This window comes from Oncorhynchus mykiss, chromosome 23 (assembly GCF_057628025.1).
Source record: "Oncorhynchus mykiss isolate SJ-2025 chromosome 23, ASM5762802v1, whole genome shotgun sequence".
In the NCBI taxonomy this organism is placed as follows: domain Eukaryota; kingdom Metazoa; phylum Chordata; class Actinopteri; order Salmoniformes; family Salmonidae; genus Oncorhynchus; species Oncorhynchus mykiss.
The window spans coordinates 9,178,057-9,196,688 of record NC_143044.1 but is presented as its reverse complement, the minus strand read 5'-3'; the positions used below and the strand labels follow the sequence as shown (position 1 = coordinate 9,196,688).

Here is an 18,632-nt window from a genome sequence, read left to right as displayed (position 1 = left end):
AAAAAAAACGAAATAAATCAATCCATCCGGGTGAATGGTTAGAGAAGTTGCCCTTATTCACTAATGTAGGATGGGATTCCTTTACCCCTAATCCTGACCATGAACATGAACCATTTGTTTTTACTGTGTAGTTGCTGTGTTTTATTCTTCCTACGGTATTTTGCAGTTGAAAATCACACAGGCCATGTTTGGCTATACATTGCTCCTCACTTGGGTGATGTTACTGTGAGAAAGACCATTGAGCCGTACACGTGTCTGTGGACTCCTCTCAGTTGAGAGTCCTCCACTTTTACAGCTTATTGTCTCTCTCTCCCGTTGCTGTGTCAAGAGGGAGAGGACATTCATCTTTTAACAACGAATTCCCTGATGTTTTCTTTCATTGCTAAACAGAAGCGTGGCCCGTCGGGCTCTATTCAAAGCCCCCTGTTTGTCGCTAATTTCACCCCGGCGCCATGAGTTTACATTATTCACCCGCTCGTTGACTCACTGGCGAGCTGGGGTTGTTTTTGCTCCATTTTTAATCGATGACACAGGCTGTGTTGTCATTACAGCCCAAGGAGGAATAGTTGTCATAGGAATAGTTTACTTTACTTTCTTATCCTACTGGGGATATTTAGGCCAGACAAAATTTACATCAAAAACAACAATCAACATGTATGTACAAAAATTCATGGAGAGACACATGTAACCTGCCACAGTCCTTATCATGGACAATGAGAGGTCTGCAGCGTTGCTGAGGAACCCAAAGCCTGTCACATGAGGTCATCTGGATGAACTCTGATTGGTGGTTCACACTGCGGCAGTGTTGTGGCCAGTCATGGGTGCGAGTTCTGATTGGCTTCTCCTTTAGTTCCAGGTCAGGTCCCCCTCTCTGTGTGACGAGGTGTGGGAGCATTGAGCAGAGGCGTTAGTTAGTTAGTTCCACATGCCTGGCCTGCTGGCCCAACTGTGGTGTGTGTCTCTCGCCACCTCTCCTGGGAGCGGGCGGAGGGTAGGAAATGACACACAGCTCTGTGGGCACCGGGCCTTCTCTCACTGCTCTGGCTCGCACCTATCCTTTCTCCCGTCTCTCTCTTTTCCTCTCTATCTCTCTACCTAGTCCCCCCCCCCCCCCCCGTGGCATGGCTCTTTCACCTTCCATCCATCCACTTTCTTTAAAAAATGTCTCCCCTCTTCCCACTCCTCTGTCCTTTTCTTCTCTCCCTTTTCTCCCCTTTCCTTTCTCTCTCTCCTTTCTCTCTCGCTCATTTCCTCTCTCTCCTATCATGGCTTTAGTCACATAAATGTCTGTGCTGTACGTTCACTCCTGGGCAGTTGCATACAAAGCAGCTTTTCTCTCTCTCTCTCTCTCTCTCTCTCTCTCTCTCTCTCTGTCTCTGTGTGTGTGTAAAGCCAGCACGTGAGCCAGTGAGGGTTTGGACAAAAGTGGCCTGAAAACAAGGATATCCCTCTATTGTTTATCTGGCCAGCTGGACAGGAGGGCGTGGCCAATAGAGAGCTAGAGCAAAGCGGCCACCTCTGTAGACCCACGCACACATTTGCGCTTTCAAACACACACACATACGCTCATACGCATACACACACACACACACTTTTCTGATATGATAGGGCTATCGGGACTTCCTGTCACAGATTCCTGTGCTGAGCGAGGGCAGAGCGTTCGTTGTGCATTCGGGAAAACCAGGTTGGGGTAAGAGGGGTTGGAAAATGGCTCCTCTGGCGCTTACAGAGTCGTGTTAATGTTAGCAGTAGCTATTGTACTGTGGTCTTGACTAACTCGCATTCTTTTGTGAGCTCACTCACTTCGCTCTGTGTGTACTTTTCTGGGTGTCTGTTCGACTCTTCCTGAACATTTTGAGATTTCACTTCAGGGATGGGCCTGCATGCGCAGGTCTAACCCTGGAAAGTCGTGACATAGTTTCCTCTCTTCCCGGCAGATTGGGCCCAAGTGGAAGGACGTGGTGTCTCGGTGCATCAAGGGCCACTACCAGCCCCTGCTACTGCTCTACGCTGACCCCCGGGGGACGCCCGTGTCAGTGCAGGACCTGCCCTCCCGCCTGGACCTGCACCACTTCAACAGGTCCTACTACGACAGCGAGGACTCGGGTACGAGACGCCTCGCGTCACACGAGATCACTTGCTACACGCACAGAATGGCTGTTGCATTACCACACCTGTGTTCAAATAGTATTTTTGTTCTTGTTCTTTCAAATGGAACTAGTAGTTAAAGTAAAACAAATGCAATTTATACACCACGTGTTTCACCTTCTTGAAGCGGTAGTTTCCTGCTCTCTGTACTGTTCTGATTAAGTCCTGGCTTGTGTGTTCTCGTTATTATCTCTGATGGCTGTCTGCATCTGTTCCGCTGTCATGCTGTTGTCTTCAGGCCGCGAGCCGTCCATCTCCAGTGACACACGCACCGACTCGTCGACAGACAGTTACTCCTACAAGCATTCCCACTCCCACTCTCACCATGAGTCCATGGCCAGCCACTTCTCCTCCGATTCCCAGGGAACCGTCATCTGTAACCCAGACAACGACACAGCCTCCCGCAGCAGCCTGGAGACCACAGGTAGTAGGAGGAGGAGTTCAGGAATAGCATGCACACACACAGACAGGGTAGATATATATGCACACACACAGACAGGGTAGATATATATGCACACACACTGACAGGGTAGATATAATGCACACACACACAGACATGGTAGATATAATGCACACACACACAGACAGGGTAGATATATATGCACACACACAGACAGGGTAGATATATTTGCACACACACAGCCATGGTAGAAATATATGCACACACACATACAGGGTAGATATATATGCACACACACAGTCAGGGTAGATTTTATGCACACACACACAGTCAGGGTAGATATATATGCACACACACAGACAGGGTAGATATATATGCACACACACAGACAGGGTAGATATATATGCACACACACAGACAGGGTAGATATAATGCACACACACAGACAGGGTAGATATATATACACACACACAGACAGGGTAGATATATATGCACACAAACAGACAGGGTAGATATATACACATACACACACAGTCAGGGTAGATATATGCACACACACAGACATGGTAGATATATATGCACACACACAGACAGGGTAGATATAATGCACACACACAGTCAGGGTAGATATATATGCACACACACAGACAGGGTAGATATAATGCACACACACAGGGTAGATATATATGCACACACACAGACAGGGTAGATATATATGCACACACAGACAGGGTAGATATAATGCACACACACAGTCAGGGTAGATATATATGCACACACACAGACAGGGTAGATATATACGCACAAACAAACATGAATATGGTCTGTAGCTCACTCGAACACATAAGTATGCACAGACACACACAGTCACATACATGCACGCAGTTGCATGCTTGCACGCATACACACACACTGACACACACACACAGAGTATACTCCCAAGCCTATGCACCAAAAGAGGCTGGTGGGAGGAGCTGTAGGAGGCTGGGCTCATTGTAAAGACTGGAGTGGTAGATTGGAACGGTATCAAACACATGGAAACCACGTTCCATTGAATCCATTTCAGCCATTACAATGAGCCCGTCCTCCTATAGCTCCTCCCACCAGCCTCCTCTTATATACACAGACTAAACTGTGTATTAATTCATGCTTTTACCTTGCATGTATGCACACGTACAACTACTTAGGTTTAAGCATGTATTGCTCACCCAAACATACTCTAGACAGATTTGTATGTACTGTACAGAGGGTTAAAGCCACAGCCATTACCCAATCATGTTCATCATGAATTATGTGTCATCATTTTTCACATGTCGTAACCATGTAAACGGTCATAAAAAAAATCTCCTCCCTAAGGCCAAGTGACGGACAGTGGGCCAGTGCAGTGCCACTCTCTGAGGAAAGGCGGAACAGTGGACAGGAAGGGCGGGGCCAGTGACAGGAAGCGGAGCTCTAGTCGTCCGAGGCGACTTGAGGAGAGGAGCCGGGGCTCTAAGACTGACGAAGCCTCGTCGGCAGGTTACCACAGCGAGGGTACGAAGGAACCAATCACACGGCAGAGCCAAGAGACTAGGGACCAATCACACGGCAGAGCCAGGGAACAAGTGACCTATGACAGAAGAGCATGATGACTCAGGAGACTATACTGTATCTAGCAGCTTAGAGCTCATCAGAATCAGTGCCTCTAGTCTTTCGCAGGTAGTTCATAGCATTTGGGTTTTACATATTTAACAAGCAGATCAGGTACAGGTACAGGAGTAGGGTATCTTGTATCTTACCATTTTTCTCTTGTCCTGTCCAGTTAGCCGTTATCACCAAAGTTGTCACTCGCGTTGCACTTTCATCCTATAGTTTTTTTCCTTTTTCCACCCCTCCCCATCAACACATGACATCACACCACTAATGTATTTATCTCCCACTCTCTATCTGTCTCCCTCCCTCCATCTCCCTCCTCTTCTCTCTCCTGTCTCCCTGGCTTCTATAGGGGAGACTCTGAAGGAGCAACAAGCACCTCGCACCGCACCCAAGTCCTCCTCCTCCAGTCGACTGAGGGATTTCAAGGAGACCATGAGCAACATCATCCACAGTCGCCCCCTCTCCGCCTCCTCTTCGGGCTCCGGGGCCCTTGGGGGTCTAGGGTCCGAGTCAGGGGCCACCACCAAGGCCAGAGACTGGGAGGCCGACAGCACCAGCAGTGAGTCCAAGTCCAGCTCCTCCGGCGGACGATACAGACCGGCTTGGAGGCCCCGGAGAGAGGCCCTCAATATAGACAGTATCTTCAGTAGGGAGAGACGTAGACAGGCTGGGTATAGTCCCCTAGGGGCCACTCTGCCTGAAGACAGTGGGGCCCCAGCCGAGGGCCCCACAGGGTCAGTCACTGGACAAGGACAGGGGCCCTTTGGTAATATGGCCTCCTCCTGGACCCTACCAACCCCCAGGGGCCATAACATGGAGCAGCAGCCCCCCAGGCTCATCCAGAGGATGGAGAGTGGCTATGAGAGCAGCGAGAGGAACAGTAACAGTCCTGTTAGCCTGGACATGCCTCTCAGCGAGGGACCCAATGCTGCTAATACACATAGGTACAGTAGAGTATATACAAACTGCTAGGAAAGATTCTAGATGATAGTAACTCACATATCCAAAAAGGCTAGACTCACAAATACTGACAGCTACATGATGAACTGTGTATTGTATGACTGACTTCTCTGTCTGTCTCTCTCAGGGACACCGGTCTGAAGAAGCCTTCCAGCTCCAGCTCAGGTCCATCATGGCGCACCGTGCCCAAGTCTAAGAGCAGCAGTGCTCTCCTGCAAGACGTCAAGGCTTCATGCAGGGGCAACAGCCACATAAGCCTGGGTAGGTGTGAGTCCGTGTGTGAGTGAGTTTCCCACAATGTGTGTGGGAAAGTGTCTTTTTAGGTGTTGTGTCTGTTTTGGGGTATATACAGTGCATTCGTACTTCTCTTTTTCCACGTTTGATACAGCCTCATTCTAAAATGGATTTAATTATTTTTTTCCCTCATCAATCTACACATAATACTCCATAATGACAAAGCGAAACAGGTTTTTAGAAATGTTTGCTCATTTATTACAAAATATAAAACAGAAATTCCTTATTTACATAAGTTTTCAGACCTTTTGCTATGAAATTGAGCTCAGGTGCATCCTGTTTCCATTGATCATCCTTGAGATGTTTCTACATGTTTCTAAATGCAATTGATTGGACATGATTTGGAAAGGCACACACCTGTCTGTATAGACAATGTCCCACAGTTGACAGTCCATGTCAGAGGAAAATCCAAGCCATGAGCTCTGACAGAGCTCCAGAGTTTCTCTGTGGAGATGGAAGAAACTTCCAGAAGGACAACCATCCCTGCAGTACTCCACCAATCAGTCCTTTATGGTAGAGTGGCCAGACGAAAGCCATTCCTCAGTAAAAGGCACATGACAGCCCACTTGGAGTTTGCCAAAAGGCACCTAAAGGACTCAGACCATGAGAAACAAGATTCTCTGGTCTGATGAAATCAAGATGGAACTCTTTGGTCTGAATGCCAAGCGTCATGTATGGAGGAAACCTGGCACCATCACCACGATGAAGCATCATGCTGTGGGGATTTTTTTTCAGCTGCAGGTACTGGGAGACTAGTCAGGATCAAGGGAAAGATGAACAGAGTAAAGTACAGAGAGATCTCTGATGAAAACCTGCTCCAGAGCGCTCAGGACCTCAGACTGGGGCGAAGGTTCATCTTCCAACAGGACAACGACCCTAAGCACACAGCCAAGACAACGCCGGAATGGCTTCGGGACAAGTCTCTGAATGTCCTTGAGTGGCCCAGCCAGAGCCTGGAATTGAATCCCGGTCGAATATCTCTGGAGAGACCTGACAATAGCTGTACAGCGACGCTCCCCATCCAACCTGACAGAGCTTGAGAGGATCTGCAGAGATAAAAGGACAGAAACTCCCCAATTACAGGTGTGCCAAGCTTGTATCGTCGTACCCAAGAAGACTCGAGGCTGTAATCGCTGCCAAAGGTGCTTCAACAAAGTACTGAGTAATTGTAATATGTAAGATTTCTGTGTTTTTTATTCAATTTGTCCATTTCTAAAAACCTGTTTTGGCTTTGTCATTATGGGGTATTGTGTGTTGATTGATGTGGGGGGAAAAAAATATTTTATCAATTTTAGAATAAGGCTGTAACGTAACAAAATGTGGAAAAAGTCAAGGGGTCTGAATATTTTCCGAATGCACTGTATATTCATTATGAACTCTGAGCAGATGGCGTATGTTAATTCATCTCTGTATCTCTTGTGTGCTCAAAGTGTGATGACGTGTACACACTCTCACTCCTCACACCTCTTCCCCCTGCCTTGTCTTGTCAGGCTATTGAACTGGGACCATTATAGAAAGCTACGATATTAACATGTGTGTTTGTGTCACACAGCGGGAGAAGGCCGCAGCGAGCTGGACGAGCTGCAGGAGGAGGTGGCCAGGCGAGCGAGGGAGCAGGAGTTACAGAGGAGGAAGGAGAAGGAAAAGGAGGCCGCCTTGGGGTTCAACCCCAGACCCAGCAAGTTCATGGACCTGGACGAGCTACAGAACCAGGGTAAGGACCCAGACCCAACCCCAGCATGGTTGCTCAGCTAGAGGAGTTCCACTCTGAAGCCCATGAGTAACAGGGTTGGTGACCACTGTAGTACAGCATGTGAAAATCAGAAGAGAACAGGGAGCTGTATCAGTTGTTCTCCGGAGGCAGCCCTGCCCCACACCGCCTGGGTTTGGGTGTGTGTCTCTTTATGTAGCAGGTGTCTGAGTGCTCCATGTTGAAAGCACCCTGAGTGGGCTGACTAATGGGACTGCTGTTGTCTAACAAAAAAGAGCATTGTTCCCCCACCCACACAATTGGAAGTTTCCTCATTCAGATGGTTAGAATGTGTGACTGGCCAGTGGCCCAGTCACAGCGTAGAAGGGTTAAAAAGCGAGTTTGAATGTTCGCTGCGTTTTGTAGTGGAGAGAAATCTGATTGAACTAGTGGGGCTTGTACACGGATTTAGGTCAGGCGATCCTGCTGCAATTCTGAAGTGAACAATAAGTCCACCATCTTCAAAGGGTTGCAAAGACATATCATTAACTCAACCCTCCCCCCCACTCACTGTGTGCCTTTTTTGTTTTAAATATCTTTCTGGGTGTGTTTAAAGAGCTTTGCTTTTGGTGTGTGTGCATATCTGTGTTTCTTAGGCAAAGGGGACGGCTATGAACGCTGTGTGTCGGACGCTGAGCTACTGCTAGACCAGTCTCTGCGACTGGAGCAGGCTGGCGAGGTGGCCGCCGCTCTGTCTGTGGTTAATGAAGCCGTATGTAAGTAGCCCTGACCTGCCTCCCTGTGCCTGCTGCCAGCCCAGCCGACCAGCTAGAACACCATACCACCACCTACCTACCTGTGTGTCTGTCCATGTGTGTCTCTGTTGGTTTCACCTGTAGTCCCTACCACTATTGTGCATAAGACAGCTATGCTGCAAGAAGGGTGTGGTCATTTGACCTTTGGTGTGGACTGGAGGGTCCTATATGACAAAGACCCACTTTCAGGCCACAGAGTCACTTGGTTTGAACCAGTCATCTGACTATCTATACCCAAAAGACTAAAGATGACCTCCAGCGATTAAAACAATATTTTTTACAGTTGAAAAGTGATATCCCAAGTATAAATACAGTAAAATACACACACTAAAGGGTAGACACGACTGCAAAGTTCAAGGAGTAGGGCATTCAAGGAGTTGGTCTGATGGGAAGTTGTGATTTCACCGGCCTCGCCCTTTGCTTGAGGAGCAATAGAGAACAAAAGAGGGAAGGCCCACGCCACCACTTGTGCTATGTCATAACCTACCTGGACCACCTGTTGAGATGTGCCTTTTGTTAAGTAAATGAGGTGAAAATGAGACTGGAGTGTCACTTTATGGTATTGGCAGAATACTTGCTGCAAGGCGCGTGCAACACGGTGCTCTATCGTCTCCTAGCGATAGTTTGTTGCAAAACCCTTTTAGTGCCCGCAACTATAGCTCTTGCTTTATCCAAATATCTTGACATTTGTGCTTTCTGTCCAGTCAGACTTACAACTAGAGTCCTGAACCTAAAATAACCCCCCCCCCCCCCCCCCGCAAGCAGGAGCAGTCTTGAATGAGTAATGACTAGGGGAAGAGACAATTTAGTCTGTCTAAACACAAGTTCGGGACGGCTGATAAGGTCAGCAGCCCTCTGCCTACCAACCATCCCTGTCTGATGATAATGAAACGAGGCGAGTCGCCGGGATGTTTACCCATCACCGTGGTTATTATCCTGCCTGGTAGCACAGAGAGGGAGGGGTCAGGGTGGGGAACCCAGCTCTATGACAACCAAGTCTTCCCAGGGCTCATTTAGGACAATGTGGCCTGGGTCTGTTATGTCAACATGGCAGTGAGTCTGTTGTTAGTGTGGTCTCTCTGTCTGTGTTTGTCCTCGTTTCCTAATGTCTCTGTGTTTCGATGTGACTTTCACAGTTTCACTGTCTCTGTTGTGAGCGTCTTGAATGTGTGTTTGAATCTCCTGACTCCACTGAGGAATGCACACACACACACACACACACACACAATTACCCTTGTCTGGCACCCCACTATCCCCTCGTCTCACAAAGCCCATTCCTCCATTTCTCCCTTTAAGATCTACAGCAAGTCAAGTCGATTACTAAAAACGTCTGAACGTCTGATATTTCCCCCGCTAACCAAGACAAAGTGTTTTAAAAATAGCCGCTATATTTCTCAGTTCAGCCGCCGTGATATGAGTCGAAATACAGAGGAACAGCCATTATTTTATTCTCAGTCTTCTTGGATATATTGCGCCTAGGGAATATATGGATATATTGCGCCTAGGGAAGGGCTCAGCTTAAAACTATCAATTGAATTGTTTTGCCTTAACACAGTTCACTTTGATTTGATTAATTTAACGTTATTCTATATGATTTAACCATTTGCCGTATGAACAGAATATTTTTGTAAGGAGTCACTGTGGATCTTAATTTCCCCCGTGCGTATCATCAGCCTGTGTCCATTTTAATTTACAACACACACACACATCCATTTTACTCACCAAGCGTGGTGCCTGTTTATGTCCTCCCCCACCCCAAAACCCATCCACCCACCCACCCCTCCCAAACCCACGTCATTATTTCAACAGTCTAATCCTATGATTTGATTTTGCATGCATCCCCATAACGCAGCTCTTTATTTTCTGCATTTTTCTATATTTTTTTCTTTTCTGCTTTCCTTCCCTTTTTTTTCACCCTGTAGCTAAACTCAGGCTTCCCATGCATGAGGGTGGCGCTAACACCCATAGCAGGACAGTGGCTGAGGCCCGGCTGCAAAAGTGCATGAGGAGAGCGCGGGGCCTGCAGCAGCGCATGCAACAGCAGCAGCAGCAGGAAGACAGACCCCAGCAACAGGATCAGGAGCAGACAGAGAAGCAGGATCAGCCCTGTCCCTCTCCCCAGGGCCCCCCCAGGTACCAGCACTGTCTCCTGTCTGTGTCCTGTGACTCCCATCCCCCACCTGACCTCACCTGTGGCTGAGTTCCTCATGTGATTCTGGAAGGAGTGGAACCAGGGATCACACAGTCCTGGTTTATACTTTAACATGCAACATGCTTTGCAGGTAGTATAGGAAAGACACCATTGATTTGTAAGTATGTGTTCAATGTGCATACAGACAAAGGGAGAAATGCTGTTTTGTTTTCTTTAACCTGGGTTCTTTACAGTAGGTCTATGTGTGCTAATCTGATTCCTACATCTAACCATTAATACAGCATCATTGTTTCCCAACACACAGTTTTACACTTGTGTTTTAAGGTTTTCAAATATTTGCTAATGCCATCTCTTATTCAGTGTAGCTCGTGCTGCTGTGTTGTTTGGAGGGTTGTGTGTGCGGGTGTTTACTCTTTAGTTATTGTGGAGGTTGCTGTGAGTCCTGGTCCTAGGGGGTCCACAGACACGAGTGCCTCTTCCAGGGTCCGGTTCTGAGCCACCCCCCGTGGCTCACCTGTGCCAAAGCTCGAAAATGTCCATCTGTTACAGGAACATCACACCCACACACACACACACACACACACACACACACACACACATACAGTTAACTCGCACGCATGCACAGTCAACTCACATACCCGCACACACGGACTCCCATGGACACACTGACATGCGCACACACACACACACCAACTAACATTTTAGACCTAGAACATGTGTATAGTATAAAAAGTAGTATTTAGTAATGTATTGTAAACAATACAAAATCCTCCTCTGTTTCAGAGCAAAGACATGGGAGAGATGCCTCGCCATCAATCACTAACCAGCCCATAACATGAGCCTCTTTCCTCCTCCTTCCTAGTGAACAGCCTGTCCCAATCCAAATACTGTTGACAGACGCCCAGGAGGACCAACCACAAGCAGTCCCGGAAGCCACCAGAAACACGCCGTCTCCTCTCTACGTTAAGCCCCTCCCATCCAGCACAAACTCACTCCCTGAGCCCCTGAGCCACCCCCCTGTCGCTATGCCCCCGAGCCCTCACACAGGGTCACCCACAGGGGGGTTCATGGCGGAGGCGTGGGGGCGCCGGGAAGGACTGGAGATGTCAGGCGTGCTAGATAACTCTTGTACTCATGTGAGACCCCTCCACAAGCACGCTACCGTGTCCCTGCCTGCCCTGTGTGTGAATGGCCGGGACGAGAGCTTTACTGAGGGAGGCTATGACCAGACTCCAGCCCTGCCCAACCACCAGCCAGCTGCACCCTCACACTGGAACAGTAACCCCCCAACCCAGACTCTGCCCACCCCACGCCCGCACTCCAGGACACCCTCTCCAGTCAGCCACACCTCAGAGGAAAGGGGCGACACCAACATGGAGGATGCCTATTCCAGACGGCCAGCCCTGGGCCCCTCTCTGCCTCCTCCAGCCCATCAGAACCACAGCTCCCCTGTCCCCATCTCCTCCAACACCTCTAGGCTCGGCCCTCCTTCTCCCCCTCCCACCCGTAACTGGTCCGGCTGGAGCCTGGACCAGCCGGCCGCCTTCGACTCCCCCTTCTACGCCCCTCCTACAGACTCCCACTGCCCACCTTCCACCCCCATCAGACCAGGGTGGACCCCTTCCCCAGCGTCTGGGAACTACAGGCCAGGTGCCGCCATGCCAGTGGAGCGCTGGGCAGAGAATGTGACCCGCTACTACAACTCCCAGGCGGTGGTTGGGTCACCCTGTGAGGAGCTGTCGGAGCTAGACTCTCTGTACCAGGCGAGCCTTCAGGCCACCAGCCTGCCCCGGGCCCCAAGCGGAGTTAGCCCCCAGCCCACTGCCAACAAGCAACGTAAGTATACTCACTGACCAGTGATGTATGGTACAACTGTAAAAATACAAATAAAAACAAGCTCGATATGATGAGGGATAAAAATGTAAGTGGGTGAGAGCTGTCCATGACTAATACTGTGTCTCTGTGCTGTATCTGCAGCGGCTAGAAAGCTGTTGTCTGGGCTGACTGCACCTGGCCGCTCCAAGACTCCCACAGCCGAGTTAGAGAGATATGCTTACAGAACGCCAGGCTACACCAGCAGCCCCACACAACACAACAAGGTTGGCATCCACAGGGTGTGTGTGTGTGTGTTCATTGTCCTACATGTGGCTGATTGTGAGTTTCAGGGCTATTATTGGAAAGCAGCACCATGTGAGGTTCATCATAATTTATTTAATCTGTAGCCTAATAAAGTGCATGGTTTCCCGAGTCATAGTGGAAGGACCACACACCATATCATCCAAGCTTATGTCAATAAGATGGTTAGACCTATTATATAAATATTTACACATAAAGGCATTCCCATTGCCATTTTTCGTCATGAATTATTTTTTACTGCACAAACAAATAGGTCCCCGTCATGTCGAACAAACAAATGATCATTAGGCATTCATGAAATCATACCGAAACTTCCCGTTTCCATTACAGCTGTCGTAAATATGGTATGACTTTACACCCATGAAAACTGTGGATGGAAACATGGTTAGAGGCGGAAATTTCCTCACTCTTTTTTTTCTCCCTGTCATTTACCTTTTAGCTCATCCTCCATCGTCCTGCTTTTCTCTTTTTTTACCAGGCACTTGTCACGGATAAGAAACATTGTTTCGGTCTCTCTATTCGTTCTCCCTCTCTATTTTCTACTATGATACACTAGTTATTTCATGTTCGCCCTTTCACTCATAGCCTAGTTTGTGCGCTTACATTTTTTCCCAATGTCAGCTGACAAACCCTTAACCCTTAACCCTTAACCCTTACCCTAACCAAATCATAGCCCTAACTTCAACCCTTTCCATCACCATTGGGGTAGGATCCCGTATAGCACGGGCCATGATTGGCACGCTCTGATTCGGATCCTGACTGGACTGAATCCCACATCTATTTCTTAATGGGCTATTTATCGGATACGTAGGCTGTTTGACACAAATTTGACTGTTTTGAACCCACACCTATATTTGATTTATTTATGCCTAATACACTTTTATTTCTTCCTGTATCTAGCCAACAAGTGAGCTGTGTAAATAATTGTCATGCCATGACAAGCAGCTCCATAGTGTAGTCCTAGGCCAACGCAAACCTTTCTTTGCTAATAGTGACATCGCTGTGTAGGATGCCTTATATTATCAAAGACTGAAAAGCAGGCTACGGACTGAATTGACGGGCTTCCTGCCTCTGCTGAAATTGGTCTGGCGCGAGTAGCCTGGACGTAGCCTAGGTCACTCGAGACGGAGAGGGAGAGTTTGACATTCATGCTTGGAAACCGAATGCTGATTGAAAGCAAGTGTGGAGTGTCTGACGTCGGGAAGATTGTCAAGGATGAAATATACAATATTATTTGTCTGTTTTGTAGTTTGAAAATGTACTGGCCCAAGCGAGCCATATGAAAGCTTGATTAACTGGCCCGGTGAGCTCGGCAGAACATGCCAGGCCAGCGGGCAGCCCTGAATGTTGAGCCCTGTTGTGCATGTGTGTGTGTAGGAGTGTGTTTGACACAGTGTGTTTATTGTGTCCCTGTAGCCTGGGTCATGTGAGCGACCACTGGGAGATGACAAGAACTACAGTGCTGAGAACCTCCGCCGCATTGCCCGCAGTCTGAGTGGCACCGTCATAGGGGGCCGACCCAAACTCCTCACCCCCTCCCGCAGCTTTGTGAGTCACACATACACACACACTCTTTCTCTCTCTCTCTCACACACACACACACACACACACACACACACACACACACACTGTGTGCATATGTCATACACACAAACACAGAGCCTCACACGTGAGCCTCAGTTCCTGACTGGGAAAGGCCACAGCTGTCAATCCCACTCAGTGCTGTCTGTGTTACCTTGGGTGAGCACATCATTACATCATCATGTCATGTACCATCAATGTACCTCATCATCATCATCACACCTCCCTCCCGGTGAATGTGATGGTTTCATTATGTCATAATGCCATCTGGTGTTCACATAATGCAACTGCCATGTTGTGCTGTGATAGAGCCCCTAGTGGCGTGATCTTCAAGCTGATTTTGTTAATTTAGTTAATCCAATAAGCTTTTAACCTTGTGTTCAGCTTACATTCTTTGGCTGAAGAACAAAAAACAGCACTAGACATGGCACTGTTGCATTATATGAATAGATGGTGAGGTTTGTACTGCCATTGAACTCCTGACTGTTGTTTTTTTGTTGTGTGGGTCAGCGGTCCCTTGTCAACCTGTTTTAACTCATCTGTCTTCCTTTTATCCCCATCTCCCTCCTGCCTCACAACTGCTGGGTATTCTCACCTTGTGGTGGATCTCTCTCTCTCTCTCTCTCTCTCTCTCTCTCTCTCTCTCGCTCTCTCTCACTCTCACCCTGTACTTTTACAAAATAAAAAGGAGCCCCCAGTTACCAGGATGCCAAAGCATGCGGACTCCCGAGTCCCCGCACGTCATCCTAGCACGTCCTCCCTGCACCCCCCTCCCTCCTCCACCCACCTCTCTCCACCCGAACCCCAACACCAATACCTCCACAACAACCACCACCACTACAGCCCCCCAGCACTGCCCCAGCACCCACCTCAGCAGGCAGCACGGCCCCCCTCCGCGGGGCCCTATCTGGGACGCTCAGGTAACCATCAGCCTCCTTGACCTCCACCACCTCCAGTCATCAGACCATTAAACACAGCACCATGCTGGCCCTACCAGCCATGGGAAGTGGATCACATAACACTCACTTTGACTGTTCTACCTCCCGTTGTCTCTGTATGTCTGGTCATACTACTGGGTTTATGTGCCATTAGCAATAATGAAGTATATTTGTTTTGTAGGGGTAGAACAGTAGAATATGGCACAAAACAATGCGACAGGGGATAAGAACACATTAGCAGAACTTTGATTGTCCAGTGAGTTTCTCGGTGTGCCTCTACTGTGGTCGTCCTCTTCTAACGATTTTCTGCCCCCACAGGAGATCACCAGAAGGGAAACCAGTTTCTGGCTGTGTTTGACCGGGGTGAAGCTTTCTCCCGTGAAAACTACCACAGTGTTGCACTGAGCTACGGCACGCTGCCGCGGGCACCTCCCAGGACACCTCCTTCCTGGTCCTCCTCTCTCCCCCGACCCAGGGAAGGACCCAACCCGGGACCTGGGTACTACAGCCGCCCAGACATGGGCTATGCCACCCTCTCCCACCCCCGCCACTCTGCCCACCCTAGTGGCGCCATCAATGGCTACAGGCAGCCTCCTCAATCCAGCAGGACCAATGGAACCCTACCTTCCCGTCTACAACCACAACACCACCCAGCCCACCACCGGCTTTCCAGTGAGACCTCCAACCAGCCCCTCCGCCTGGACATACCCCCGGATGATGACTGGAGGACCCCCGACTACAGGATTGTACCGCTGTCCATGCCCATGCGGCATGCCCACCCCCTCCATCAGCCCACCCAGAGGCATGACCACCCCCGTATGATGGCATCGTCCCGTGGCCCCGGTAGTGCCCAGCTCTGTTCCCTGTGCCAACAGCTGCCCACCGAGCCATCCCGTCACTACTGCCAGTCCTGTGGGGTTTACATGGCCCGTTTCCGGCCTGCCAGCTGATCCAGCTCACCTTGCAAATGGACCCAGTTTACTCCCAACACACACACACCCTCTTTCTCTCTCTGTTCCCCATTGGGCTATAGATGTCAGACTCTGCTGTTGTAGAATGCAGTTAAGGAGGCTCACAGCAATCTTGGGACACATTGTTCTAGCAGATTGTGGCCCTTTAGTTTCCCATCAATTGATGTCTATAGTATAACCCCAGCCCCCATCTCACCCAAACCCTCTTTAACCAGACAGTCCAACCACTATATCTGGTCCTTAACCTGGTATATTTCTATAGAGTTTATATTTAGTCTTTATGGCTGCTCGTCATCTAAGGTTATTTAAAGATGATGTGATCCATCATTGGAAGGTCACAGGCTGGGTAGAAGTGGGGCTGTGTAGTGTCCACTGAGGTGGATGGCAAGAGGCACTCAATCAGTCAATCAAGTGTATTTATAAAGCCCTTTTTACATCAGCAGAGTGTCACAAAGTGCTTATACAGAAACCCAGCCTAATACCCCAAAGAGCAAGCAATGCAGATGTAGAAGCACGTTGTGAGAAGGAAAGAAAAACTCCCTAGAGAGGTAGGAACCTAGGAAGAAAACTTAAGTGGAACCAGGCTCTGAGGGGTGGCCAATCCTCTTCTGGCTGTGCCGGTGGAGATTATAAGAGTACATGGCCACTAAGGCACTGTGCTTCTGGGAGGTTAGGACACCCCATAAACACATCGGCACCCAACACAGCTGGCGTTTAGGGTTACACTGATGTTCCCAGGGGTCACAAATGAACCCATTGTTTGAGGAAGCCTGTTACAGACGGGAGAATGAAGATGGAAGTTGAGTTACATGGTGGGGATGAGGGCCAAGGCGGAGTGAGAGGTACAATTGGAAGTTGTACACGTTTTATTGTCAGTCATGAAAACTCCTTTTACAGGTGTGAGAGTGAAATGGATGTGTCATAAGGCTGCTTTCTCACACCAACCCATCTCTGTCTGCACAGAAAGAGACGACACCCTCTCCTCAATGGATACTGACACTATTTACTTACTGTATTACTCTATTTATCATTTTTAGCGCGCTCTGGGTAAGTAGTGTCTAGATTATCAAACTAATCTACAGGCCTAGCCTGTATATACTCTGCCATAGACCTGCTGTACTTTGCATTCTCTCAACTAGCTAGCACTGTCTGGTGACTAGAGCCCTCTTGCAGAATGGGCCTATGTGTGGGCTAAAGACCCTAGACGTTTCTCTTGAGGCTTTTCACAGCCCTGCAGCTATGCATGGTTGTTCAGCAGATCTATGACTGAGGGAGTCACCCCGGAGCTTAGTGTACAATATATTAAGTATATATGAGATTTAGTGCAGTGAATTTACTTAACTGCGTTGAACACACATTTAGTGCACTTCAGAAGTGTTAAGATAATTGTATCGGTTGCTGTTTTAATTCTATTGCCATTTCTCCCGTTGTTACGGGAGACTCTCAATGTTAGCCTATTTTTGTACTTGTGTAAGTTCGATGGGGATCCTGAGTGCTAAGGAGGTACAGTACAGAGGTTTACGCTCTTAGAGAAAACGTAATGACAGTGTACACATCTGTATTTTAGGATACTTTACAGAGAACAAAATAGGAACTGATTATAAAACGGTCAATTCAATGGCTTTTAACAAATCTTACGAGTTGAATCTTGATGCTAGAGCCATTTTTCTTGATCTTTTATTTTTGTGATGCACGATGGCTGGAGATGTTGAGTTTAAGTTCCTAATTCAAATCTCAACCCAGACATTACTAAGATGCTGATTTATAGCTCTGGAATACAACAAAAGCCAACTTTACCTCGTTTTTTGAGGCAGATTTTTAGATCTGATGATGTAAACTTGCGGATCATTAGAGTCCCAATTAGAGTGAAGTTGCTTTTTTTGACTTGTGAGGAAAGGAGAGCTACAGCCTTACAAAATACACTTAGGTTATCTACAATCTGAAATGAAGGAAATTACTAAATTATGTTTTGTTGCTCTCTACGATATTGCTGATTTGTTTTGAATATTTGTACACTTATTTTTCTACACTGTAGATATGACTGAGGGAATATGAAAAGAATGGAGCTTATGGAAGAAAGGTTTTGAGTGTCTTAAGATAAAAAAACAACTGCTAAAATCATATAGTTAATGCAGAATTTAGGATGCACAACTGCTGTGCAATTCATCAGGTGAAACGGAAATGTTAAACACTTAACCAAAGAGTGCCACTTTAGTGAGACTCATTTTAATGAAAAGGAATGAATCCTTCGTTCGTGTACATTAAGCAACACTTCCCCCTCGTGGATTGTCAGTAGAACAGAAGGTAACTGTGTCCATTTTATTTTTTTAACATGCTAATCAACAGAGACTGCAAAAGCCGAACAGTGTAACTGTGTGTACAGATAATGATAGCCTTCGACCTTAAATTTTAAGACGATGGGTTTTCTTAGTAGTATAAAGGAAGGGTTGACAGGTTTCCATTTTTGGACTTTGTTTGTAAATGCTGTGCTAGCAGATGGAACTTGTATTTTTGCAATAAAGTTGTTATAAATTGCTCCAAACAGGAGCACAGTATGAAGATTGTCTGTTTATTTGTGACTTTGCTATGCTGCTCTAATCCCTTACACTAAACATTTTAATTTAAGGCAGTTGTACGTTACAACTAAACCCAAGAGTTCTTCCCAGACACTCACTGACAATAAGTCAGTGTTAAAATGATTTTCAGCTTCTGCTTGTGGCCAGTAAGGGTGATAAGGAATGTACAACAACATCCTGCTTCCTCCCTTTGTAAAAACCCCTAAAGCACCCCCGATTTGAGAATTTTGGAAAAGGTCAATAGGAGGAAAAACTAACTGAGCGCTAGCTAACTGGTACCTCGGATAACAGTCTGTGTGTGAATGGCAGTTTTTGCATGACTGCAACATTTGGCTC

General features: G+C 47.7%; 1 protein-coding gene across 13 annotated transcripts in view; it reads left to right on the top strand.

Annotated features, from left to right (window-relative positions):
• Positions 1 to 18,279, top strand: part of LOC110502387 (ubiquitin carboxyl-terminal hydrolase 54) — a 113,967-nt gene extending 95,688 nt beyond the window's left edge. For 7 of the 13 annotated variants that reach the window (XM_036959692.1, XM_036959696.2, XM_036959693.2 and 4 more), the window contains 13 exons: positions 1,938 to 2,106; positions 2,387 to 2,572; positions 3,905 to 4,081; positions 4,533 to 5,127; positions 5,271 to 5,404; positions 6,990 to 7,151; positions 7,784 to 7,903; positions 9,865 to 10,075; positions 10,957 to 11,930; positions 12,072 to 12,193; positions 13,647 to 13,778; positions 14,500 to 14,731; positions 15,068 to 18,279. In XM_036959692.1, the coding sequence (XP_036815587.1) occupies positions 1,938 to 2,106; positions 2,387 to 2,572; positions 3,905 to 4,081; positions 4,533 to 5,127; positions 5,271 to 5,404; positions 6,990 to 7,151; positions 7,784 to 7,903; positions 9,865 to 10,075; positions 10,957 to 11,930; positions 12,072 to 12,193; positions 13,647 to 13,778; positions 14,500 to 14,731; positions 15,068 to 15,699 (3,846 nt within the window). In that variant the 3' untranslated portion in view covers positions 15,700 to 18,279. Of the gene's footprint in view, positions 1 to 1,014; positions 1,691 to 1,937; positions 2,107 to 2,386; positions 2,573 to 3,904; positions 4,082 to 4,532; positions 5,128 to 5,270; positions 5,405 to 6,989; positions 7,152 to 7,783; positions 7,904 to 9,864; positions 10,076 to 10,956; positions 11,931 to 12,071; positions 12,194 to 13,646; positions 13,779 to 14,499; positions 14,732 to 15,067 lie in introns of those variants that run through there. The other 6 variants (XR_016490951.1, XR_016490949.1, XM_090216752.1 and 3 more) reach the window with 4 other exon arrangements.
• The last annotated feature ends 353 nt before the right edge of the window (positions 18,280 to 18,632 follow it).